This window comes from Trachinotus anak, unplaced genomic scaffold, assembly GCF_046630095.1.
Source record: "Trachinotus anak isolate AG129_WGS33_773 ecotype Australia unplaced genomic scaffold, CSIRO_AGI_Tana_v1 ptg000003l, whole genome shotgun sequence".
NCBI lineage: Eukaryota > Metazoa > Chordata > Actinopteri > Carangiformes > Carangidae > Trachinotus > Trachinotus anak.
Window position 1 is genome coordinate 4,916,254 of NW_027273854.1, and position 27,101 is coordinate 4,943,354.

Sequence of the window (27,101 nt, forward strand, 5' to 3'; positions counted from 1 at the left end):
TTTGCTGTGCCACTGGCTTCCACATGATCCCAATGTAGAATATTTATACACCCAAGTTAGAAGCTGGCAAAGTCCAAACCTTTGAACATACTACACTGACTGTTTTTTTTTTTTTAAATATTGTCTGAGTTAGCAAAATATAGAATATCAGTGCATTAACATTTAAAAGAAAGATTTGTTTTTAAGGTCTGTTTGCTGCAGAGGTTTATTTAGTGCTCATCACTTCTAAAAATCAACGAAACGTGTAACTTGCCCAGTGATGCATTCGACCGTATCGAGCAGTCCGCCTGTAGCGTCGCGTCTCTATCGGTGGGGGTGGTATTGAGTCTTAACGGTGAATGTTCGTCCCCCTTAGGACAGTAGAAGAAGAAAGCCGGAAGTAGTATCCCATACGCATGGCGGTATTTGGGAAATTATTTATCTTCTGAATATATCCCCTACTTTTATCTTCTTCTGGAAATAATATTTGCCGACTACATTAAAACAGAATACAAGTAAGTGCATTTTGTAGGTTGCAAGTTATAGCTCGGCTCTGTAAGTTAGCTAAATCTCTGTACAGCTACGTATCTGAAACGTCGCTCACAGGTCATTCATTTCTTTGCTTGTTAGCAGGCTAGCATGCTAGCTTTTGGCTAACTGATGGCATCGCAAAAACAAATAGGCGAGCACTTAATAGTCATTGAAAAGTTCTCACTGAAGCCAAATATTAGTCTTAAAAGTCCTAAATTTTTTGCCAATGGAAAGCGTCTTTGAATTATATAAATAGCCGACTAAAGTTGGACCAATGTGCATATTTTGCTACATGCAGAGTTAGCGTTAGCTTCGGTGGCAAGGCAACTTTGTAACGTCAGTCATCACCGGCATCTCATAAACAACCAGATATCTAATTTATATTGCACAGGTAAATTTAATTTCTAAGTAGACAAGGACATGAGAATAGTTGTTTGTGAATATTGACTCACTCAACTACACTTAACACGATAAAGTAGTTAGGAAATGGATATATTTTCTTGTTAAAAAAGAAAACCCAAAACATAATCAAGTGAAGTAGAAGCTTAAAGGCTCAGTTTAATTAATAAATTAATAGGGAATCCTCACTGCACAAAAAATAAAACAGAGCTACATATTTATCGTTGTATTGGGTTGAAATGTCATGAATGTTGGTTCTTAGCATTGGACCGTAGTAATATATTGGTTCTAACAGGACATGAAACTCACAAATATGAATACTCATTAACACAAAGCTTCTCTCTCAGGTCTCTACAAGATGGAGGCTGATCTGTATGACGAGTTTGGGAACTACATCGGTCCAGAGCTGGACTCTGACGATGATGAAGATGATCTGGAGGCAGAGGACAGAGATGTTGATGAGGTATAAATCAAATTCAGTCTAAACAGTCATTACTAGGTAGTGCTGAAAGTTTGTTAATGCAGTATGTGCACACATAATTGTTTGTACAGGGCGATGACGATGATGACGACGAACCTGCTGATGCTGATGACGATGTCCCTGGCATGGAGGTTGTCCTGCATGAGGACAAAAAGTACTATCCCACAGCAGAGGAGGTTTATGGGCCCGAAGTGGAAACGATTGTCCAGGAGGAGGATACACAGCCTCTTACAGGTTAGCGACAAACAAAAGTATAACCTGTATCTGCAGAATCACAATGAAAGGTGTTGTACGAGTGGTGTTAAAATAGCTGAAGCCAAAACATGCTGTAAAGTGAACACACAAACTCTTGTATTTACTCTCTACTCTTTTCAGAGCCCATCATCAAGCCTGTGAAGAACAAGCAGTTCACCCTGATGGAGCAAGAGTTACCTGCCACTGTTTACGATATGGAGTGAGTAATCTAAGTGGTTTCCTGTTTATATAAAGTTAAAAGATTCAAATGTTGATTCAGAATGTAGTAGACTGAACAGCAGTTTTAACACAGTCTCATATTTCTCAGTACATGTTTCATTTCAAGCTGTGACATTCCTCCTCTCTTTTGGCAGATTCCTTGCAGATCTGATGGACGGTCCCGAGCTGATCCGTAACGTCACCCTTTGTGGTCACCTTCACCATGGCAAGGTTAGAGCCTGCCTCATGGCTGCTTGTGGTTTCTCTTTTAGCTGTGTGTACTAGTCAGAAAACTTCTGCAGCTGTTTGCCAAAGAGAGCATGTGTTTCTAAGATGAAAAATGTAGGACCACAGGGATGTTTTGGAGCATATGCTAATAACATGGCTGCACTTAAGAGTGATCTGTGACTTGTGGGGATCTAATGAATTTCTTCATTCTGTCCAGACCTGTTTCGTGGACTGCCTGATTGAACAGACACATCCAGAGATCAGGAAGAGAGATGATGTGGACGTGAGTGTTGTGTACAATAATTCTATTAATTTTCCCTTTATTACACATTAATCTGTAAATGAAAACGGAGACTAACCTGATTTTCTTACCTTTCCAGCTCCGGTACACAGACATCCTCTTTACTGAACAGGAGGTAAGAGGTTTGGTTGAACTGTGATGTGATGATGACACTGCAGAGCATCCTAAAATACACTGGGTTACCACACTTAGAATGGAAATATGGAAATATGATCAGCGAGAGAATACAGTTTAATTTGACCACTTGACTTTTAAAGAGGGGAGGTTGCAGGAATTTGTTGCCAGAAACGATTGTTTCAAGAAACTTTACAGTGATAGACTCATGGTTCCCTTTCTGTAAAAGTAATTTCTATCTTTGTGCTTTTTCAGAGAGGGGTTGGTATCAAGAGCACCCCTGTCACAATGGTCCTGCCAGACTCCAGAGGCAAATCTTACCTTTTCAACATCATGGATACTCCAGGTATTGTAGTTCGACTGGATGCTTTATTTGCTCAATGCATGTTTTGGTCAAAAAAATGATGTAAAACCTTTAAAAACATGTTTGAAAGTGATAGAAAATCTTGTTTTTCTCTCAAAGGCCACGTGAACTTCTCTGACGAGGTCACATCCAGCATCCGGATCTCAGACGGTGTCGTCCTTTTCATAGATGCAGCAGAGGGAGTGAGTCACCTTCTTTTATTCTTTTTGATGTTCTCCCAGTCCTGGCCTCTCTACACATAAGTTGATTTCCTCAGCCTTCCATATAACCTCAACCTTGCTGTGTCTCTGTCCAGGTGATGCTGAACACAGAGCGTCTGATCAAACACGCCGTTCAGGAGCGCATGGCCATCACCATCTGCATCAACAAGGTGGACCGGCTCATTGTGGAGCTCAAACTGCCCCCCACAGACGCTTATTATAAACTGCGCCACATTGTGGATGAGGTCAACGGTTTGCTCAGGTAATACTGGAAACCCGTCACACCCACTGTATCTGGTTCCATTTTGTGGCGCATGATGAGTCAGTCAAGGTTTGCGGAGTTGCTCCGCTCCGCTGAGGATGAGAAAACCTTCAATTTTTTTTGTTGTCACTGTGATATTAGATCTCTATTGACTGCACTGTTAATAATGACTGACATTTGATTTTGTCAACACATAAAAATGGGAGCCACATCTTTAAATCACTGACACACTGACACACAAGACTCCACAGCTGGTGACTGGCCATTTCCTTTGCCTTTCAGCACGTACTCCACAGATGAGAACTTGGTGGTGTCTCCTCTCCTTGGAAACGTGTGCTTTGCCAGCTCTCAGTACAGCATCTGTTTCACCCTAGGGTCCTTTGCAAAGATCTACTCAGACACTTACGGTGAGGTGACATAAGCAACAAGAGTTGACTGGAACATCCTCGTCTCATTTCTAGTGCACTTACTATGGTTTTAATTAACTCTGTTTGTGTTTACAGGTGACATCAACTATAACGAGTTCGCCAAGAGGCTCTGGGGAGACATTTATTTCAATCCCAAAACGTGAGTAACTAATTAGGATTTCAACAGATGCAGAGCTCATGTCTCTACCCTCCTCCTCTAACACATCCTTACTGTCCAGTTGTTTCCTGCTTTTCTCTTTTCAGTCGCAAGTTCACAAAGAAAGCTCCCAGCAGTAACTCTCAGCGCAGCTTTGTGGAATTTGTTCTTGAGCCACTCTACAAGATCCTTTCACAGGTTGGACATGTCTAATATAGTTTTCTAATGTGCATCAAGGCAACAAAAGCTACCTCAGCACCCTTGGGCTCCAGTCAGGCTCGAGTTGAGTTGCATAATCCAGTATGTAAAGCTCACATCAAATCGTTTTTGTGTCCAGGTGGTTGGGGATGTGGACACGTCTCTCCCCCGAGTTCTGGATGAGCTGGGGATCCACCTGACTAAAGAGGAACTGAAGCTGAACATTAGACCCCTGCTGAGGCTGGTCTGCAACCGCTTCTTTGGAGAATTCACTGGTACGGCTTCATCTGTTTCTCTGTTCGTTAATTTGTGTGTGGTGCTGTTTTCAGTATTCATATCATTGTAATTTTTGTATTTAGAGCCCTGCATAACTTTGTTTTGAAGTGTGTAGTTACCTGCTCTTTTACACTTGTTTTAAACTTCTTGACTCACACATGACAAATCCCACATCACAACCTCACAGATGCAGATGTTGTAGCCGTCATTTCAGCTGATTTATTTTCACATTTAATGAACAAAATACATGGCATCATTACTGAGTCTAACATGAGTTCAGAGAGTGTAGGTTCCTCACTGCACACACATTTAGATTCCTACATGTCTCTAATTGTTTATTATATCAAAGTTAAATAAAGACAACACAATTTAGTTTATACAATCATGCATTTTTTTTAAATAACCTTAACACTTCAGACTCAATGGGATAACTGAAGTTCACCCTTTTTCTATATAAATAATGTAGTAATAATAATAATACTGCTGCATCAGAGCTACTGTTTATGTCTCACTTATCTGCATATGATTATAATTTTAATCTGGAGATAAATGGTCATGCTTCAGTAAACATGACGAATCAATTTTAAATCGACCATGGATGTCCTCCCTCCAGGCTTTGTGGACATGTGTGTGCAGCACATCCCCTCGCCACAAGAGGGCGCCAGGAACAAGATAGAGCACACCTACACAGGAGGTCTGGACTCAGACCTGGGGGAGGCCATGGCAGAGTGCGACCCTGACGTGAGTATAATGGAGGCAGAACATGAGTCTCCTGGTTATTGGCTGGTGAGGAGCAGATATGTTGGTTGACTGCTGATACCTGCAGCCTGATTCCAGTGGAAGTCAATTGTGTCTTTTCAGCTGGTCTTGCAAATGAAGCCAACAGGCTGTTTTTATTGGCTTGTATGAACAAGCTGTTAAATAAGCCAATTTAAGACAATGCACGACATTGATCACAGTTTCCTGCTGCCAAAACCCTCCTATATTTCTTTAGGCTTTAGGTAAGACTTTCCTGTCCCATTTTCTTTCTCTCTCTCTCTAATCCCTCTCTCCTGCTCATGTCTCTCACCCTCAGGGCCCTTTGATGTGCCACACCACTAAGATGTACAGCACTGAGGACGGGGTTCAGTTCCATGCGTTTGGCAGGGTGCTAAGCGGGACCATTCAGGCAGGACAGCCCGTCAAGGTCCTAGGAGAGAACTACACCCTTGAAGATGAGGAGGACTCCCAGGTCTGCACCGTGGGCCGTCTGTGGATCTCTGTTGCCAGGTACCATTCAGGGGTTTGGTTTAATAACTTGGCAGAGTCAGAAATCAATAATTGTTTGAATGAAATTCTGATATCGCCGCCACATTTTTTTAGATACCAAATTGAAGTGAATCGAGTGCCTGCTGGTAACTGGGTCCTCATCGAAGGCTGCGACCAGCCAATTGTCAAAACCGCCACAATCACAGAGCCCAGAGGCAACGAAGAAGTGAGTCACAAGAGGGAGATACCGATGAGATCTATAAAAATACCTCATGAGGAACAGCATCGTTTACATTTTCTTTACTTTCTCTGCCAGGCTCAGATTTTCAGGCCGCTGAAGTTCAACACTGCGTCAGTGATCAAGATCGCAGTGGAGCCCGTCAACCCATCAGAGCTGCCCAAGATGTTGGACGGACTGAGGAAGGTCAACAAGAGCTATCCATCCCTAACCACAAAGGTACGTTGGTCAACACTCTGATGCAGTAGTGGAGTGATTTTCAAAATGGGTTCAAACAGTTCATGTGACATTTGAAAAGGTTGTAGTTCAAAGAGTTCAGCCTCCTTCATGTAGAAAGAAAGATTATGAAAAAAGGAAACAAAGCATTAATGAGATAACTGCTGTAGGAGAAATTGTGATTGACAATATTTGTGTATTTTGTGTTTATGTGTGTCTTTGTCTTTCAGGTGGAGGAGTCTGGAGAACATGTGATCTTAGGCACAGGGGAGCTCTACCTGGACTGTGTCATGCACGACCTGCGCAAGATGTACTCTGAGATCGACATTAAAGTAATTTTTCTTGATCTGGTCATGTTATATTACTCAAGTGTTTATTTCAGTATCATGTCAGTAACTAATTTTGTTTGTTTGCTTCACTCATCCTCACCCACAGGTTGCCGATCCAGTTGTGACTTTCTGTGAAACAGTTGTGGAGACATCATCTCTCAAGTGCTTTGCTGAAACGCCAAACAAAAAGTGTGTATTAGACTTTTTTTTTTTTTTTTTTACATCTTATCCATAAATACAATGATTTTCTGACACAAGCTGTCCCACATTCAGACTGTACGTGTGGATGTTGTTTCCTTTTGAGAGTTAAGTGTGTGCTCTGCGCACTTAGAGATCGGTTGGACTCTGTGTCAGAGTCAGTCCTTCCCTCTGGCTGAGTGTCTCCAATCCAGAGCTTGTGTGATTGACAGCTGTGTGATGTGATTGACAGGAATAAGATCACCATGATTGCTGAGCCCTTGGAGAAGGGTCTGGCTGAGGACATCGAGAACGAGGTGGTGCAGATCACTTGGAACAGGTACGATGCAGAAGAAATGACCACCACACTCACACACACACAAACACACATATATAGAAGTTTAAGTAATATCTTAATTAATTGAGGTGATGTAACGTGCCTATAGATTTTCCCCCATTTCAGTCTGGTATTGTACAAGCCTTATTAATTTTTCCATCTCTTGGAGACGTTCTGACCGATCATTTATTCTCATTTGTCCCTCGTTTAGCAGTGATAAATGAGCAGGCATACAAGAATGACGATTGGTTCTTTAATTAAATGCTGTCATTGAAGAAGGCAGAGGAGTATAAAAAACGCCCAGGGCTGAAATAGTCATTTAATAAGTGCGGTTACTGGAATGGAGGACAATAATACTTTTTAAATCCATAGGCCTGGCACCTGATTTTCTTCATCTCATCATGAGGTGTGCACTCACTCATGTGCCAACCATCAGTTTTAATTTTAAAGTTGGATGGCCAACTTAATTTAAGTGTAGACAACCACAGTGAGACTTTGATATCTGCTTTTTAACTCTGGTCTTTTTGCGTTTAATTTTATTTTTTGTTCCATTTGTGTCTTATTTGAGAATTTAAAACTATCACAGCTGCAGAGCAATGTGACAATACACTGCAAACCCATTCAGACTGACAGTAAACATGAATTCCTGCTCCATCTTTTCAGTTTATATTACAAGCTCCGAGTGTAAGGAATGATAAATATTAAAGCTATATTCATTACTTTTATATATATTTATTTAAATTCTGTAAAACAGATGCAGAGCATTTCTGTATGTGTATATTGAAACAGTGTAAAGGACAATCTGTACATCGTGACAAGTACTTGCTTATTAAAAACGCCACTTTGGAATATTGATTAGTTCACTCACAGTAATTGAATCATGCACTAAAAGCATGCATGAATTTTCCCGTCCGCGTGACACAAAGAGCATGCATGAGTGTGTGTTCTGCTCGAGAGCCGCTTCCTGTCAGTGCTCGACTCATCTGTGAGGCCATCTGGACCCAGCGGTGCCAGCACGGAGTAGCGATGCCAGAGGAGTGACATACTTCACACACCATTAAACTAAACCTTCGCTCTGCTCCTCCTCTTCCATTAACCCCTCTGCCCCCGCGATCAACCAATCTCCTTAATGTTCCAGCTGACACATTGTGAAAAACCTGCTTTCGACCAGTGGCTGTTGTGTTTCCTCATGGCAGGAAGAAGCTGGGAGAGTTTTTCCAGACAAAGTACGACTGGGATCTGCTGGCTGCCAGGTCTATCTGGGCCTTCGGACCGGACACGACGGGACCAAACATTCTTGTAGACGACACGCTGCCTTCTGAGGTGAGTTATGTGCCACACAGGCAGGTCAATCACTGAAATAGGGTTGCTTAAGTTATCTGTTTTTTGTAAAAGGAAAACATACAGATTTTACCTTCTGTAGTGTGCTTACTCCAAATGTTTAGTCACACAGAGCTATGTTATGTTTTAACTGCAGTCATTTACTCTACAAAACATCAGAAAATTGTGAAAAATGTCCATTGAAACATCAGAGTTCAAGGTCACATCTTCAGTTGTTCAAAACTCAAAAGTATCAGTTTCCAGACAGAAAAGAAGCTGATGCTCACACATGCAGAGCTGCAAACCTTTGCTGTTTTTTTCAATACTTATTATGTTGTTAAGTTATTAAACAAGTAATTTTCTGCCAGTGCAAGTGTGTGCTCCAGAGCCTCACACTTGTATGAATCTACAACTGAGATGATAGTAATTGTTATATTTTTTCTAGTTGATATTATGTTAACACCAAACTGAGCCTTTGTTGCCCTGAAAAGAAATGGTGAGTTTCGGATGCCAAGAATAAAAATTCCTAAATGATGAAAAGGTGAAGCTGAGGAAAATAACTGCATTTATTTACACTTTATTAATTTACACCTATTAATCAGAATAAAGATGACACAAGGCAACTGATATCAGTTTGCTGTATTGCACATCCCATCAGAGAGTTAGAGTAACCTGTGTTTTTGTTGCTCAGTGTAGATGCGTTTATTTTTCCTCTGTAGGTGGACAAGGCGCTGCTCGGCTCAGTCAAAGACAGCATTGTTCAGGGCTTCCAGTGGGGCACCCGGGAAGGACCTCTGTGTGATGAGCGTGAGTTTTACAAAATAAACCTTTTTGTTTTCTGTGCTGCAGCCGGTCCTGGAGTTTCCTCTGCTCCAGATTGTCTGGTGTACCACACATTATGTGTCGTGCAAAAGGAAAACGTGTTTTTCCTCAGTGTCAGTGTTGTGTTGCCATAACTCAGTGTTTCTGCCGCCCTCCAGCCATCAGAAATGTCAAGTTTAAGATCCTGGATGCAGTCATCGCTCAGGAGCCTCTCCACAGAGGAGGAGGCCAGGTCATCCCTACAGCCAGGAGAGTGGTGTACTCCGCTTTCCTCATGGTGAGACTACCTCCCCCTTCCCTCCTCCTCCTCAAACTCCATTCTTCCTCTAATCTACTATAAGCTCCTCCAGACCTCCTATTCATCCTCACCTTCTTTAATGTTCCATTACCTTGATTACAGTTTGGGATTTTGCTGACGTGCATTCTTTTTAATTGTGGTCCGATATTATTCCTCTGTCACGATTTTGGCTCCTTTCTTCATCTCCTCTGGCTCCTTCACCGCTCCGGTCATAAATCCATGGGTCAGCTGTATGTGGGGCAGCCATACTGTTTCTATAGGCTTTTGTCCCTTTAATGTATGGTCTCCCTTGTGTTCCAGGCCACGCCAAGGTTGATGGAGCCGTATTACTTTGTGGAGGTTCAGGCTCCGGCTGATTGTGTATCTGCTGTCTACACAGTGCTGGCTCGCAGGAGGTTGGTCCACTCTCATTATGCTGATGTGTAGTATCAACCAAGGCAGAAACGTTAATGCTAAAACTCCCTAATGAGCATCTGTTTTGATAATTAATTGTTTAAGTGAATTCTTTAAGCAAAAGTCCACTAATTGTGGCTCCTCAAATGTGAATCTTTTCTCTATTTCGTAGTCTTCTGAGATATTTATTAAACAGTCAGTTTAATTGAGAAAATAATCAGATTAATACATAATGAAAATAATCATAAGTTGCAGCAGCTTGTAAAGTTTCTTTAAAATATCTAAAAGTTCAACACAAAGGATCATCTTTGAAATTCAGGAGTTTTTTTTTAAATCTGATCTTATTTTTGTCACCTATCAGGGGCCACGTCACCCAGGATGCACCTATTCCTGGGTCTCCTCTCTACACCATCAAGGCTTTCATCCCAGCCATTGACTCCTTCGGCTTCGAGACAGACCTTCGCACACATACACAGGGACAGGCCTTCGCTCTGTCTGTGTTCCACCACTGGCAGGTAAGATTTATAAACGCAGGCCTCCTCTCTGTCTGAAATTATGTCAGTGAAAACAAGTGAAATCCAGGTTTAAGTGCACTGAAGATTCACAGTAGCTTTGGAGGCGTCCAGAGATAATTCTGATCACATTTTTTATTAGTGTAAATATGATGCTTCTTTAATGCAAACACAGAAAGACAGTCAAAAAACAGGCTCGCATCTCAGGTAAGAAGTCATTTAACAGATGAAATGATAAACATTTCACTCGTACACAAAATCAATTTTGAAGTGTTCACTTGAGATTCATTCACATGTCAGCTGTTGTGTCAGATGCACTGAAACTGAAAGCGTTACAGGCTTGTTGCGAGCACTCACCTGCCTCCATCGTCTCTATGATGACCAGTGCCACAGGAATTTTGCATATTGCACATTTGTTTTTCAGATTTAAAGAAATAAAAAGCTCTGTTCAGGTGAGAAATCTTTTATTTGTGTTGTAAAAGGTGGAATTTGGTGTCCTCCTGTCATCCCCACACACACTCACACACAAACCCTCACATACATGGGAGTGTGGCAGCTTGTGCAGCAGAGTGACCAACCAATGTGCTCACATCTGCCACTCTGACTAAACCACTTTTGATGTGGAGTAGAGCGGAGTGTTGAGTCATTAAGTTTTAAGTGTAATGTGGCTGTCTCCCTCCCTGCCTGCCACGTCTGACGTGTGTTTGTGTCTGCACTCTGCAGAGCGGTGTCAGTAAAAATTAACTCCACTTAGTGTGGATTAATATTTCACTGCAGAGTCCATTCATCTGGAAGGAAAATAAGGATTTCATAGGTTTAAATGTTAATGTTTAATCCTCCTAATTTCTGTTTCATCCCCTCGGGGTGAAAATGCAACTGTTAGACAAGAGGCTAGACATGAATTATTTATGTTGAATGAAAGTGAACATACAGTATAAATAAAAACCACTGACTGCTTCAGCAGAACCACAGAATGGTTTTGCAGTTATGTTATTAGGACCGAGTAGATTGTAATTTATTATTCTGTCATTGTATTTGTGTTGTGGGATTTTTTTTACACCTCAAATCATGAATTAACAATACATTTCCAAGGCAGTTTCTCTGATTTCCCCTGAGGTGATTCCTATAATTTTTGTTAACATCATCTGAAATGGGCTGTTTCCTTCAGTTTTCCTCTCATTATTTGCTCCTGTGTAATGATTTATTTCCACATGGCCTGAGGTTGTTTGGAAAATGTACCTTTCCTCTCCCAGAGGACTCTCCTGTGGTCCAGTCCAATCACCTTGTCCATCTCACTCCAAATGACTTTGCACAGAGCAGCTACAGAGTCTTTATCTGACACAATCAACACCGTGAATCTTCTTCTCTGGTCTGGTCTTTGACAGAAATTACTCCGAGCACATATTGATTCAACTGTCCCAGAAAATAAGAATAACACAGGAGTCCCTGAACTATGTTGTTTGCCCAATTAAACCCAAGAGGCTATACTGTGCCTCCCTCATTAGGTTGATTATGTGCTCCCAGTATTGGCATGCAAACGAGGCTGTGTAGAGTTACTGTTGTTACCAACTCTCATCCATCTGTTGATTGGGCTCCAGCCACTCCATTGATTATATTTTCCCTTTCCTCCTCTTTTAATCTTTCCCCGAGGCTGGGAACGTCATATTTAGTCCACTCTACCCTGCTTACTCCAGATTCAACATTCCTGACAAGTCCCCTCTTCCTCCTTCTCCTCACTTTGCATTTAGGTGAATGTATCATATATCCATAACAATGCGGTCACTTTGTGAAGGTCATAGCATGATGTACTTAAGATAATGGATTTAGTGAGTCATTTCAAAAGCCTGTGGACACTTAACTTCTTCTAACTCGACCTGCTAAAGTTGCAGTGATGCCGTGTTGGTCGCCAGCTGAAGGAGTGACAGCACTCGCACGTTGCTTTTTCCATCACGTTGATGGACGCGGCCCTGACTCAGTAACAACGGGACAGACTTGCAACTGAATCAGATATTTAGTGAGAGGTCGGAGACTCGACTAGAAGTGTCCACACAGCTTGTTGAAGCTTTGATGTGTGTTTCATGTTGTCAGACTGTTTCTCATATTCCACACAGCTCGATACGAGTGGGAGGATTTCCAAAGATGCCAGTCGCTCGTTTTCTCTTGTTTAACTACTTCTTGTATTTTCCTTCAGATCGTGCCTGGTGACCCCCTGGATAAGAGTATCGTGATCAGGCCTCTTGAGCCTCAGCCTGCCCCCCACCTGGCCAGAGAGTTCATGATCAAGACCCGAAGGCGCAAGGTGAGACTCATGTCTGCCTGTTTTTTAACTGTACATGTGAGTTTGCTTCTTCATCTTCATGACTAACAAGCTTTGTTGCCCTGCAGGGTCTGAGCGAAGACGTGAGCATCAGCAAGTTCTTCGACGATCCTATGTTGTTGGAGCTGGCCAAACAGGACGTGGTGCTTAACTACCCCATGTGAGACTGCAACACTGACTGCAAACCACGCAGCCGACACCGAAACCTCCATGTGTCACAACTGCAACAACAACAGCCGGGATATTTGGGGTATAACACAGTAACACAGAAACCACGAGTGGTTTTCATAGGTCCAGTTTACACAGTGTTAGTTCTGCATCTCCAAAGACTCCTTCTGTGTTTTATTAGCCAATGAAAATCACACAGCCAACTATTTTAAAAGATCTATAGTGAGGGAAGATCCCCGGGATCAGTCATTAGATTGATTAAACATCAGAAACACACAGGATTTATGGGAGTTTTCTCTCTTCCTTCAGGAGAGCAGCTGTAATTTGTCAAGTTTGCAGAATTTTGTTGCAGCTCATCTTTGTCTTGTATTTTTATTTTTTATATGTACAAATTATCAATGTTTTTGTAGAATACGATAACTTGGAAGCTTTTTTTTAAAAAAAGAAAGTGAATGTCATTGAGCTGGTGTTTGTCTGAATAAAAGCTGTGTAATTCAAAGACAGATGTTGTACTTTCTAATGATCTTCTGTGTAGTTGATGTATAGATTTAATTAGTGTGTAACTGTCAGTTGGGAAGCTTGAGTGTAGTGGACTCATTTCTGTGTCAGTAAGTTGGAGCTTTGCTGTTGGTTTGAGTGATCAGTGTGTCTGTTCGGGACGCTGTGTGGGCGGTGACTGATGGACAGGCTGCGGGATGTTTGGAGGCAGGCGGAGAGCAAGTAAAGGTTAAGAGTCATAGGACTGACATAAAAGGAAAAAGAAGGAAGGATGGTGAATATCAAAGAAGACAGAAAAAAGACTTCATTTTCACATCTGAGTTAGACCGAAATTAAACGTTGGCTCTTCCTGAACAGTGATAACAGAACTGCAGTTCATCGTACTTCTGCAGGTGTTGGGAAATCTGGAGAAAAATTGTTGAGCGGAAAGTTAGCAGTAAAATACCGAGGTTAATGTTGAATTACTGTGGACAATAACTAATAAACTACCACGGACGATAGCTGCACATCTAACAATCAGAGAGAGAAAGTTCAAGTGAAACTCCAGATACAAATCTGCTGAAATAAGCAGATCAAGTCAAAACACTGACAATTTCAGGATCATAAATAAAATAATAATGATAACATCAATGTTTATGTAATAAATATCAACTTAAATGAACATATTTGGAACATGTTGGGTGGTGATGAGGTGGTGCTTTATACTGATGGGGCTGTGGGGACACATCAGACAACTGCACTAGACCGCACCTATGCAACGATAAACCCAAATCTAAACCATCCAAATCACAAAAAGATGCTACAGTAGAAAATGACTTTATTATACACCCACATTCATGACACCATTTGTCCTTTCTTTATGAATGAAATTCTCAAACTGGGTAAGTACCCTTTGTAGACATCACCTGCAGGAAGCAACCTTGGTGTCACATTCCACGATTACTTGAACTTAAAATAACTTTTTTAAAGTTTTAGGTTTGTAAGTCAATAGCTTATGTTTACAGTTACAAAATGCAGCTGGATAGAGAAGTTTTTGAAGAAATTCTGTTGGTCTCAATGTGAACAAAAATGTAAGACTCTCAAAAGCTGCTTTCAACCTTAAAAGAACCTGAAGTCTTGAAAGCATCTTTCATTCAGAGTCTGTTTTTTGGTGGTGGATTACACTGTTTTTTTTTTTCTGATGTGGAACCTGTCGTCAGTGGGATCCATTGTAACTGATATGAAATTGCTGTTCTCTGTGAAAGAGGAAACTCACAACAGTCACCGTCCAAGCCAACAGGTGACGTAAAACTTTTACCTTGACTGGATATTCACTGTAAAGAGCAGCGTTTAACGACACTTCAAGATGAATTGATGTTTGAGTTTTTGTCACACCTTCAGAAGACTTTGGTGTCGGAACGGATTAGTCCTTCATCACTCACCACTGACAGCCCCCCCCGCCCCCACCAGTCCTGGAGGAAGTGGAGATGGGGAAGGTAAGAGCAGGGACATGAAGTCACAAATGTCTTGAGCTGCTTTGACATTTGGACTGAATGTCAATCCTGTCCAGTGAGACAAGGCATTTTTTTATTTCAGCAGACGTGGGTAGATGGTGACGGGCGATGCTGTGCCCTTTTCAAAAGCTTGGAGGAAGGAGAAATGAAGAGACTGAGGAGATGCTGTGAACATGAACGCACCGTCAGGAGGACGTAAGTACAGCGATGACACTTTTCTTGTCACAGTATCGATACACAGGTGATTCCAGGGTTTGTATCCTCTCACTTTGCTTTGGAGGCATCTGCTGCAACAGAATGTGATTGACTCTGTACATGTGTTAAGTAAACGTGCTCTCAGACGACACGGTCCCATCACTCCCCCCCCCACCCGATGTGCTGGCGTGAGCCGGGATCGTGCCCGGCCCCGGGCGCTGAGACGGATGGCAGCAGTTCTTGCCGGTCTGAACACAAGACCCTGGAGCACTTGATACAATCTGTGGTCCCTGTGCTAAATATAGACAGGAGCAAGACTCTGCCTTTGGTGGAGGCCGACTCGGGGCACCCTCCTCCTGCAAGTCAGGCTTTTTCCTTTTCCTTTGCAGCTCCATCTGCTCTCGACCCACCTCATCAGTCATCTTCTCCTGCAACGAATCCGCCCTCTGCTCTAACCTCTCCTTCATCTCGTCCCGTCTCTCTGCACCTACACACCTCTCTGGCACTGTCATGTGTCTGTGACTCAATCACACTTGTCTCTTCCTGCTAACGTCACAGACAAACCTTTAGCTCTGCAACATGCAGCCTAAAGTAGGAGGGAAGGTCTAGAGAGAGAATTTCATATTGAAGCTCTGTTGTTGTGCAGAAGTGGACAGTTACACAAATCATGAATAGATCAGAGAGAGAAAGAGTACAAAGAGAAGGAAAACAAACACAAAACACACACATAACGAGATGCAAAAGTTGACATAAAAGAGCTGAAAAGATGACCACAAAGAAACACAAAAGAACCTCAAAAATCCAAAAAACTTCAAACTGATGCAATATGACCACAGAGAAACACGAAATGACCACAAAGAGTAAGAGTCCCCGCTCCCCGGCCCTCAAATTTATATATGTTCTGACCTCAGTCAAATGTCGTCCGTCCTACAGACACACAGAAACACAGCAGCACTACCAGGCAGGTCTCTGACAATTTGAAGTCTGGCAAGGTCAGAGCTGTGAACACACACACACACACACACACACACACACACACACAAACAAAAACAACCACATGACTGTGACTCCTGTACCCTAGGGCACCTGAAGGACCCACAAAACTGAATCACTCTCCAATCACAGAGAGGATCAGAGGATCCAGAGGTCAATCCATCCCAGACTGATGTGTGCAGAGCTGCAGAACCAGAGGGGAGGGGAGGGCGAGGGCGAGGGCGGGGGGGCGGGGGCGGGGGCGGGGGCGCAAACCCCCTGTTTAGAACAATCCAGCTCCAAACTTTAAGCTACTAGCTTGTTTCAATTTGCCAAATGAGCCATATGTGTTCCCGTGCTCGAGGCCTTCCACAGCAGCAGATTCAGACCAGACGTGGACCCACACACACACACACACACACACACAGACACAGACACAGACGGCTGCTGTAACGCTGAAATACTTTGGAATAATTCAGATCATTTCCACTGATTTGTGGGTGGGAGGCTCCTCTGACTGTGGCATCACACACATCATCAGTGCGCTTCAGTCACTTCCTTGGAATATGGTTTGAGGCCCGGTGGTGAAACCTTGTCATTTTTGTCACGGGTCACCAAACTGTGTCACTTCAGTTTCCATCCAACAGGCTAAACTCATCAAATCTGCACTTTATTCAAGCTTTGTGGGCTCAACAGTAAGAACTCAAGACCTCATGATGCATCTTCGGCGGCCAGACCAAACCAGACCAGAGCTGATCCTGCTCAGAGAGGAGGCCGCTCTGCTGTGACTTTCCTTTTCTGTCTGCATTTTCTATTTTATTTCATTAAAGTTTCTTAAAATTCAATTAGTTTTCTCTCTGCCTAAAAGCACATTGCTTCTCTGTTCAAAAGCTGCTATAGAAATAAAAATTTGCCTGAACTTACTTAGTATAAAAAAGGCTCTTGACTGTTTCTGTGCATCTTAAATTAAAATATTATGGTTTTAATTTTGTATTATGAACCAGCTTGACCTTTTTAATTTAGAGTAAAACATGAGATGCAGTTAATTCACCACAAACCAAACACACAGAACCACAGTTAATCCTACATTTAAAGGGATTCTATACAAATACAAATAAAATATATATAATCATGATGTTAGAATGACGCCATAGCAGTTTATACCATAATAATAATAATAATAATAATAATAATACACTTCATCAGAAACACACTGACAATACAATATTTGTTAAAAGCTCCGCAGTATAAGCCATAAACACAAAGTGAAGCTCTGTTTAAAATTGGCTTAACTGCCCTTTTCTCTCAGGCAGATGTTTATAGACCCGAGATGTGTGTGACCTGTCGGGGGCGCGCACTGTCAAAGACGCGTACGCGCAACATCCAGCCTCCACTGCTCCCCTGCAGAGACGGGTCGCCGAAGCTCTCAGTCCGGAAACCCAGCTGTCACTCAGCGGGACCCAGTGTCAGGTCGTGTGTGGCACATCGCGGGGGGAAAAAAACCAACCCGGACCTGATAAATACGAGATAAAGCCGCCGCTGGATGTCGGCTGCACCTCCAGTGATCAACAGATCCGCAACTCCACCGTCCACTCCTCCTGCGAAGAGGGACCGAGATGAGGGACCCGACAGACAAAACCGGAGCCGACTGGCACATGTGAGCGACTGACATATTTATCAGCTGATTCTCGGGCCCGTCACAGAGACATGAGCACACCAGCTCTCAAGATTTGGTCTTAATCAGCCGACGCGACTGTTCTTGGCAGCGGGCAGGCTCAGCCCGTGCCAAAATGACCAGACTATTGTCTCGCATCGCTGTAACGGAACGGGCCCGCAGGAATTTTGGCACCGGCTTTACGCAGCAGACCACAGAGTTTAATCGACGTCCCTCCATCGAAGGCAGAAACAGTGAGGCTGACATGGACAAAAGAAAGCCCACACGTCCCGTAGTGATGCTCTGAGGCAGAATAAAAGCAAATCGGTGAAAACACCCTCCTGGTTCCTCCCAAGAAGTGGAGCAGATTATCAACGGCGGGATTCAAGTTTGGACCTCACCAAGTCCAAAACGACCTTCCCCTCCCAAAACAAAGGATCATCTTATATCTTAAAGCATCTTCACAGACTCGCATAGCGGTAAGAATCCATCTATTGATTCCCAGTCTTGTAATTGTTTTTATTTCCATCTTTGCTCCCATTGTGGCTAATTTCTAACCCATTGGAAGCCCCCGGTGAGGGGGAATGTCGGGGGTCACAGACGCACCATTTGGCACCGTTTGGCACCATTTGGCACCACAGCGCGCAGACGACGGGTTCGTCTCCGTGCTGCGTTTTTTTTTATTTTTTTTTTTTGTTTAATTTGCACCGGATTTCCTCCGGTTTCTCCACGTGTAGCAGCTCGGTTCGGTTGAGGCCGAGCTGTGAGCAACAAGAGGATCAACTTCTCTGAACAAACGTGCTTTCAGGAACTGGCGCGTCTAATTGACACAATGCTGCTAATTTGCAGCCCTGATGCACGGCCATCAGGTTCAGATCCAATGCAGCTTCATCCTAAAAAAAAAAAAAAAAAGGCCGAGCTAGTCCAGTTTTGATACTGAAGCACCGGTGTGTCCAAATCTTTTGTTCTCAAATCATTTCGGCAGGGACATGGTGTAGATGGGCGGTGCAGGGACTCTGCTCAGGGTTTGGTTAAATCCTGCAGGAGCCGTTGAAATTACTGGAAGCACAAACAGACTGTACAATCACTTTACTGAGAAACTCTTGGGATTAATTATTGATGAATATATTTGACAAGTGCTGTAAAGCTGAACAGGGCTGTAACATAGCTTTCAGGCTCAGATTAGGATTAGAAAGAGGTGCCATTGTTGCAGGCAAATTGTTAAAAGAGGAAAACTAATTAAAATATAACAATACTGTATTTATAATGATTACTATTCCAGGCATAAATAATTGCCCAATCTTAAAATAATATTAATATGTGTTCAAATCTGGGAATAAGAACAACCGCAGGATTTTATTTATCCACGATAGTGCAGGTACTGTTACCCATGGTGCCTTAGCTCTAAAAGCCTTTTGTATCTCTTACAACAGATTGTGCAAACTATTGCTTTGACAGCGCCTCCACACACACACACACATTCCCTGATTCAGTGATTGTCTCATCGTTTCTGAAGTCAATATATCAGAAGAAATGCTCCCACCTCTCAGAGCAGTTGACCCGGGGAGCAGCAGGCGCCCGGCATTATTCACCATGATGATTGTGCTGGATGCCTTTGAAATATACCACGTTGGTTCCTGTGTGGAGCATTTGTCAATGCCACAGCAGCAGTGGCTGAAGTATGAGCCACTGTAATGAGTTTCTCCCCTGAGCTTCAGGAAATCCTCGCTATATGTAAAGTCATTGTGATGGATTTGGGATATTGCCAATTGAAAGGGCTCAGTGCTAGTGAGTGATGCTTGCTTTCCAACGTAACATATGGATGGTATGTATGTGTTTAGAATTTATTCATTGGTAAGCTGCCAGTAGAAGCATATCTACCTCCATTCGTCCTCCATTCCTGCTTCGTTATTTCCTTCCAGTAAGTGCAGTTTTGGCCCTTCACAGTTTTGCATACAAACATTTTCTATATGTGAAACTATTTCTGCAAGGCGGTCCATCTCTGCTGCCTGTTACCCCTGCACCCCCACCACCCCAAGACCATTATCTTACTCCCTGTGGGCTGGAGGAGAAACTTGTACCAATATAGGAGGAGGGGAAGTCGACCCCTGTGCACTCCAGCACTGAGAGAGAGAGAGATGAGGAGCAGATTCGGTGTGGCAGCGAGCAAATGCCCCATCACTTCAGTTACTATCATGACCAAACTGCTCCTGTCCTTTTTTTCATTTAAAACACATTATATTTTCTGTATTGTTACAATGCTGGAGACGCTGCTACCCAAAAAAAAAAAAACTCATGACGTGGCAGATATAAGTGATAAATTGTGCATGAATGTTTATTAAATGATCAGAGGACGTCCTAGAAAAATGTGAGAAATCTTACATAGCCTTTCAGCCGGCTGCTAAGTTGATTTATAACATATATATAAAACAAAAAAAAAAAATGCTGCAGCTGTGTTTCTTCAGGGATCCAAAGAGAAAAAAAGAGTCCATCCAACAAAAAGGCACCAAAAATGGCAACAAGAGAATAGCAACTCTGACAAAGCTGGGCTTCAGCTACGTCTAGATTTCCAAATTGCATATTTAAAGCATGAAATTTAGAGCACTTACTAAACAATTACACGCACTAAAGCGATGACTCACAAATGGAAATAACACAAATCAACGGTGGTGAAAGAAGAATTAAGATCCTTTAAGTAAAAGTAGCAATGCAGCAATATAAAAATAATCCAAGTCCTGAAAACGCATTATCAGCATAATCAAAAGCATCAAGAGAAAATAACTCTGAGTTTGTTGTACTGTTACATATTGTTTTATTGGATTATTATTACTGATCTTTTAATGTGTAAGCAGCATTTTATGGTTGTAGGTGGAGGTAATTGTAATAATTTTACACACTGATGCGTAGTTTCTCCACATTGATTTTTGTTGCAGGTAAAATCTTGAGTTTAACAAATGTAGAAAGTACAATATTCTCTAAATTACAGTGCAGCAATGACGCACAAACTCAAACTTCATCTGAAGCTCCTCACAGAGCTTTAAGATACTTTGCCTTATGGGCAATGCTGCTGAATTCTTAATGACGTGTGATAAATGGAAAATCAATATTTGCTGTATGTTGTAGAATTTATTATTCTCCATCTATTTCAATTTACAGGTAAAAGCTAGAATAATGCTCCTGGGAGCAGTAATCTCTGAAGGCACATTAAACTAAAGACGCAATAGATTTTCTTGAAACCTTTCGTCATTTTCTCAAGAGCTCAGTATGTAGAGCATCACGGTGTAACTGTACATTTAACCACATAGGACAGGGAATAAAACGCCAGAGATTTTTATTTCCACACTAACACAGAAATACACAAATAATTTTATCTGTAATGTTTCACCTAATCTGCAATGTTTGTTTCTAACCAAGATAAAAATCAACATGAAAGCCAGATGTGCGTAATAGAGTAAAAGCCTCAGTGACTGATGGTAGTTTTCAATCCTTAAATTGCCTAATTTCCTCCACAAAAGCTCCAAACATCAGTGGGACATCAATGGGATTATGTGTATCAAATTTTCTACCTTTATGCTTTTATTTAAATGTGTTTTATGTTAATCACTTGCACTTAAATCAGGCATTGACAATTACCATAATTGTGAACCTAAATGTCTGCGGGGTGTGTTTAAGTCAATTTCATGCTGTACAGGCAGCTATTTTGAATAATTGGAGTAATTCACTTCCTGTTTTTTCCCCAATTCTTCCCTTCAGAGTGTGTGATGTGGAGCCAGTACAGTAAGAGGTAAATCTTATGCTTTTAGCCACTACATCAAAAAAAAAAAATCACACCTACTTGTTTACGAGGAGCAGGTGTTTGCGGCATAAACACTCAACATGTTATCAAGTGTATATGAGTGATTGGTGTTGTGGATGAAATATGTGGAGATCCTGTGCCACTGCAGCCTCTCCCGCTGACTGCGTTTGTGCAAACATGAAATATCAAGGTGTTATGTGTATATCTTGTTTAGCAGACGTGAGCACACTGCCAGCTTTAATCCTCCGAGTGCAGCAGCACGCTGAGGGAAAACTGTCTTTATTCCTGCCAACTAGTCTGGATTCCCTCTGCTTGACACTGTGTACTCTGCTCTGCATGTTCTGGTTGCCAGTTCCTGTAAATGACATTAAAGCGAAAACACGGGGAAGGTGCTTTGCCCTCTTTGTAATTACGGAGCAATTGAAATTGTTAGAGGTCACCAAGTGTAAATGGCAGATACAGCAGAGTGTGGGCTTTATCAGTATGTACTGTATTTGTTCCTTATCTAAAAGCAGAACTTTCAGCTGTAGCGATGGGGACATTTGAAGGTACAGTGTGGATGTAATTTATGGATTTGGATGATGTGGTGGAACTATTTCTGGAATGAGCAAATGGTAATTTTCTGGGAGAATAGTTTTCATCTAGAAGATTGAATGACTACAGTGAAATTTGTTCTGTAACATTGGTATGAAAATAATTGGTGAGGCTATTGAGATGTGCCAGTGTGTCTTAAGATAATTGCAAAGATCATAATTTAAATTGTCATTAGATGTAAAAAAAAAAATTATTAGCTTCATGATGTGAGCTAAAATATTTTGACCTTAATGCATTTCCCTAATTTATTCAGTCGATTTGCTATTGAGGAATCTGTTGATTGCCATATGACTGTAGTCTTCAGTGAGTATTTATAGTCGTCCAGCTGAGCCTGCTTTGTGTCCCAAATGCCTGATATTTTAGGGGAGACTCCAAATATTAGGCAACGACACGTGGGGAGGGGAGGGGAGGGTTGTGTCGAACTCTCCGTGACTCAGGATGACTCCTCAGGAAAACGAGCCCCGCAGTCGGCCCTGACCCTTCGCAAACAGGCAACATGTTTCCAGCTGTGTCGGTGCACGTGACGCCACAGCAGATCTCTGAGTCTTTAATTGCACAAAAAAATGGAAGAGAAATATCTGATGTTGTCAGACAAAGGGAATCCTGACCACTACCATCCATGTAACACTGCTGCAGCATGTGAGAGCTGTGCAACACATGCGTTCACAGAGTAACTGCAATGCAGTGGTAGTATTTGCACACTTGTACCCATAAGACGATACCCCAGTTGCATTTATCTACAATAGAGCTGAAATAAATTAGTTGATTATTCGACTGGTTTGACAGGAAATTAATCAGCAACCATTTTGATAATTGATTAATTATTTTAGCCTAAAATGCTAAACTGTTGCCAGTTTCTGCTTCTCAAATATGAGAATGTGCTGTTTTCGGTTTTATCTCAGTCTGAAGTGAATTTTGTGGGTTTTTGAACTGTTGGTCGCCAAAATAACCTTTACATGCACACATGTGTTCTATATTATATGTTTTACTGCTTTCATACTTGGCTTTTATTGTTTTTATACATTGCTGTGTTTGTTGTTTATCTGTTCCAAATTGTTTTTACATGTGTGCATTATTGTTTCTCATATTGTATATTTTGTTTCAGGGCATTCAGGGTTTGAATGAGTGAATGAAAACAGAGGCAGCTGAAAAATGTCACTTTGGGCCCTGAGGAAGTGTGATTGATATTATTTATCATTTTCCTGACATTTTAGTGACTAATCAACTGATTGATGAACTGAGAAAACCAGTTAACTGATAATGAAAACAGTCATTAGTTCCCTTAATTTACTCTTCAATCTATACATTTTGTATTTTATATTGTATTTGAAATGAAACTACTCTGCCATATCACGTGAAATGATCATATTAGGGCTTGAACTGATGATTATTTTCATTACACAGTGACATTTTTTTAAAATCATGAGCTCCCAAAGCCCAAAGTGATGTCTGTAAAATTTCTAACTTTAACCAACAGTTGAAAAAACTGAAAAGTGTAAATAGTTTCAAGTGATATGAAACAGAGAAAAGCAGTAAATCCTCATGAGGAGAAAGTGTAAGCAGCGGCGACATGTGTAATAAGAGAAACATGGAGGCACACACACACACACACACACACACACACACACACACACACACACACACACACACACACACACACACACACACACACACACACACACACACAGAACCCCACTGAGTGTGGATGAAATCAGATGTCACTTTCACCTAGCCTGTTCCCATGAAGAGATATGGACAGTCTAGCAAATGGAAACAGTCATGAGGCTCCTTCCCACCGGGAATGTCAGTATAACATACTGGGATCAGCTCAGACATACATACCATGTGCCTGGAAACACACACACACACACACACACACACACACACACACAGACACAGATGTACTGAGCCCTGTACGTACAGAGATGTTTACGCTCCAGTCAGTTGAACATGCATATTCAAGCTGATATGTCAGAACCATGAATCTGTGCATGCTGACACATTTACATATGAGCTGGGCTGTCGTGGCCCAGGCTGTGATTCGGGGTGACAGGTCTTATGCCACTTCCCTCGGGCCACCGGAGGGGCGGAGCCACAACGTGACAGGCAGCAAGAGAGAGAGATGCATTTCATTCACTGTCACTCTGCAGTGACACGGCCTTTCTTTCTTTCTCTCCCTGTTTTACTCACATTCTTGCGTTCAGCAGTGATGAGGTAACGTTTGGGCTTCTACACAGCTGACTGTGCCCATGTGACTCATACCTGTTGTTTCCCCTCTACCTGTGGTCGCTCTGCTGCATCTGGAGCTGTTAGAGCAGGTTAAGTGTTTTCCTTACCCAGATTAGGTGAAATGATCAGTCAAGCTGTGCCGTTGTTTTCTAACATATTTGGAGCATATAAATTACATATTAATCATATATTCACATACATATAATTTGAAATACATTTGAATTTGTGTTTTATCTGCATTTTGTGTTTCTCAACTAATTATAATTGAATATATAGGTTTGTTCAACTCCAGTCTACATAAACCTTCAACACTTTTATAACACAAGAATATCTTAGATTTCCTTGTTATCACTTTTATCCTGAATGGCTTCCAAGCTCCTGTGTAATAGAAACAATATTGTTTTCATCATTTTTGTAAAGTGTGAACAAAAATAAATTTGTGCAGAGCCAAAAATCTCAGGCCAGTGTAGGAACTGTTTATCAAAATAAGTAATTCTCAAGAATTAAAATACACTGCCCCACCCGAGGGACACTTTGGCCTTGGTAGTGCTACTTTAGGCGCTTGTTGGTCTGTAATGAACTCTGGATCCTCGTATCAACTTACATTTGTACCTTCATGTTTGTGCCTCTTTGGTTCGGTGTCTCTTACACTTATTCTGACTCTTTGGTTGTAAAATTTTAAGAGCTACCTTTCAAAGGAGACCAGGACCGTGACTGTAATCCAAAGGCCTGAAGAACAGTAACCTTTTTTATTCTGGGGGGTTCAGAGTTTTGCACAAGTTAACAAGTATTTCATTACATCACGTTGGAGCAGTTCTGTCTCCTACACAATATGCGTATTTACCACTAATTTGCAAAGGAAATAAATGTTTCAGGAAACATAATATCACCCAGATAATGTTTCTCATTTACATAATGAGGAGACGTTTTTAATTAATGTATTTGCGATTATATTTTAAATTTATTTTCACAACAATATTAAAATATGCAGAACAATATCAGGTAATAGCATCTTCAACATGAACTTTGTTAACAAAAAGGAAAACAGATGGTCTTGGTGACTCTTGAACAATGAGACAAATATACTTTGAGCATTTAACCTAAACCACAATTTTCCCAAACCTTAAAGATGCTATATGTAGGTTTTTGCCATTGCTACATAGCCAACATTAGCATGAACAGCTGTTTACTTACCAGTCTAGAAGAAACACGAGCTGTATCCAACGCCAATGTTGACTCTTGTTTTGCTTCTGTTTCTATCACTGTTTTCTTCTACTGAAGCTAGCACGCTAACCAGCTAGCCCCAGCCCTTGTAATACCACTTTGCAATAACAAGTCACTGTAGCATCCGCTCTACCCTGAAGATGTAGCTCTGCTCAGAGGGAGTAGTATAACATTTTGACTTAAAGAGAAAATGTACATAGCACCATCCACCCATTCCCTAGATTGATACACCAAACACTTACACACTGCTTATGTAGTCTTGGATTCTAGCACATAATTCGTGCTCAGTGTTGCCTGGTAACATAATTCACGTAGGAATTATGTTTCAGTAAGAAAAGCAATTGGAAAAACAAATTAGTAGTCTATAAACGTAATTTTAAAAGCAGTCAATTCTGTGAAGATCATCATAGAGCTTTAATCTCTGAAATGATTGGGGTTCAAGACCAAAAATGCTAAACAAGTCTGTTAGAATAACATTTAATTTCCTTTTAATGTAGTTGGAAATTTACTTCCATTTACAAGCCCAATATACCACAGAGATTAAATAGTTGTATTTGGTCATTTTGCCAAAGCTTCTAACCCCATCAAAACTTTATTAGTCACGGTTTCATGGGAGAGTTTTAATGTCATAAAGGTTCAAACAGAGTTTCCAGCCCGCTAAGAACAACATCCTGAGGGAGGCACATTGAGTGTGTAATATTTTGGATCTTTTTTTGCGCTAAAGGTCACAATAAAAATCAGCTTCAGGCCCAAAATACAGTTACTGGCATCAGCTTTTAGAGACCCACAGCAGTCAAAGTTTAGAGTGCTTAAAGTTTTCTCTAACCCCCAGTGTTCAGCCATGTGACTGTGTAATCTTAAAGACACTATAGGTGCAGTGAAGGAGGGCGCAGAGATTTCATTAAACACACACAGTCACCTTCATTATCGGAACAAATGCACACACGAGCGATCAGCAGAGCGCCACTGACACTGTGGAGAACATATTAGGATCCATAAGGGGATCTGTGCCACAGCGCTGCACACGGCGGAAGGCATGTGCTGATCCATCCACGAGCGCTCACGCCTGATTGGCCCAGCTGTGGCAGCCGCGGCCAGGCGACGTCCCCCTCGCTCTCTGTCACTGGCATATCTAAACAGAGCAGCCAGGTTCACAGACCGAGGACGACACCCTGTCACTGCCCTGCCTGGCGCACTCCGCCACACACCGAGGCAGACGCACACACCCCGCTGCACAAAGTCAGGCAGAAATGTGAGGAAAGCTGGACCGCGGAGCAGAGGAGACCCAGCGTAGCTGAGGACAGGGGAGGACTGCGTGATGTGCGAAATGTAATTCTAGAAAGGAGACATTTTGGGGAGCATTTCTGTTGCCTATGTAGTAATGATTCATCCTAACAATAACCAAATGCACATATTACTCCCATTTCATCACTGCTGTGTCAGCTATTGCAGACCCTCCTCCTCCCTCCCCTCCTCCCTCCCCTCCTCCCTCCATTTGCCATACAACCTCCATCACTGGGTCACGACCTCCATTACTGGGTCACAGACATAATCATTTAGCTCATAATAAAGCAGCGGTGTGAATATTCATCAGGGAGTGAGTTGCACATTTCTTTTTATCTATTAAAACATTTTTCTCTCGCATCCACCATCGCTAAGTGCCCAGACTGATGCATCTCGATGCGAACAGTAAACCCCAGCAGCTCAGGCTCTTTCATGGA

At 41.9% G+C, this 27,101-nt stretch overlaps 2 protein-coding genes across 2 annotated transcripts in view; both read left to right on the forward strand.

Annotated features, from left to right (window-relative positions):
- The first annotated feature begins 357 nt into the window (after positions 1-357).
- Positions 358-13,228, forward strand: eftud2 (elongation factor Tu GTP binding domain containing 2). The gene is made up of 28 exons (XM_071468246.1): positions 358-494; positions 1,257-1,372; positions 1,462-1,624; positions 1,766-1,844; positions 1,999-2,074; positions 2,289-2,354; positions 2,452-2,487; positions 2,742-2,832; positions 2,950-3,032; positions 3,146-3,312; positions 3,595-3,719; positions 3,816-3,879; positions 3,984-4,074; positions 4,214-4,349; positions 4,964-5,091; positions 5,426-5,619; positions 5,713-5,824; positions 5,915-6,055; positions 6,283-6,384; positions 6,488-6,570; positions 6,812-6,898; positions 8,092-8,218; positions 8,935-9,022; positions 9,196-9,314; positions 9,636-9,730; positions 10,090-10,243; positions 12,432-12,539; positions 12,626-13,228. Exons 2-28 carry the CDS (start codon positions 1,268-1,270, stop codon positions 12,719-12,721), a joined length of 2,916 nt encoding a protein of 971 aa, XP_071324347.1. The 5' UTR covers positions 358-494; positions 1,257-1,267; the 3' UTR covers positions 12,722-13,228.
- Positions 13,229-17,233: 4,005 nt separating this feature from the next.
- The window catches only part of gjc1 (gap junction protein gamma 1), a 50,348-nt gene continuing 40,480 nt past the window's right edge, over positions 17,234-27,101 (forward strand). The window contains exon 1 of the mRNA XM_071468258.1: positions 17,234-18,016. The gene's annotated coding sequence lies outside the window, so the exon portion shown is untranslated. The remainder of the gene's footprint in view (positions 18,017-27,101) is intronic.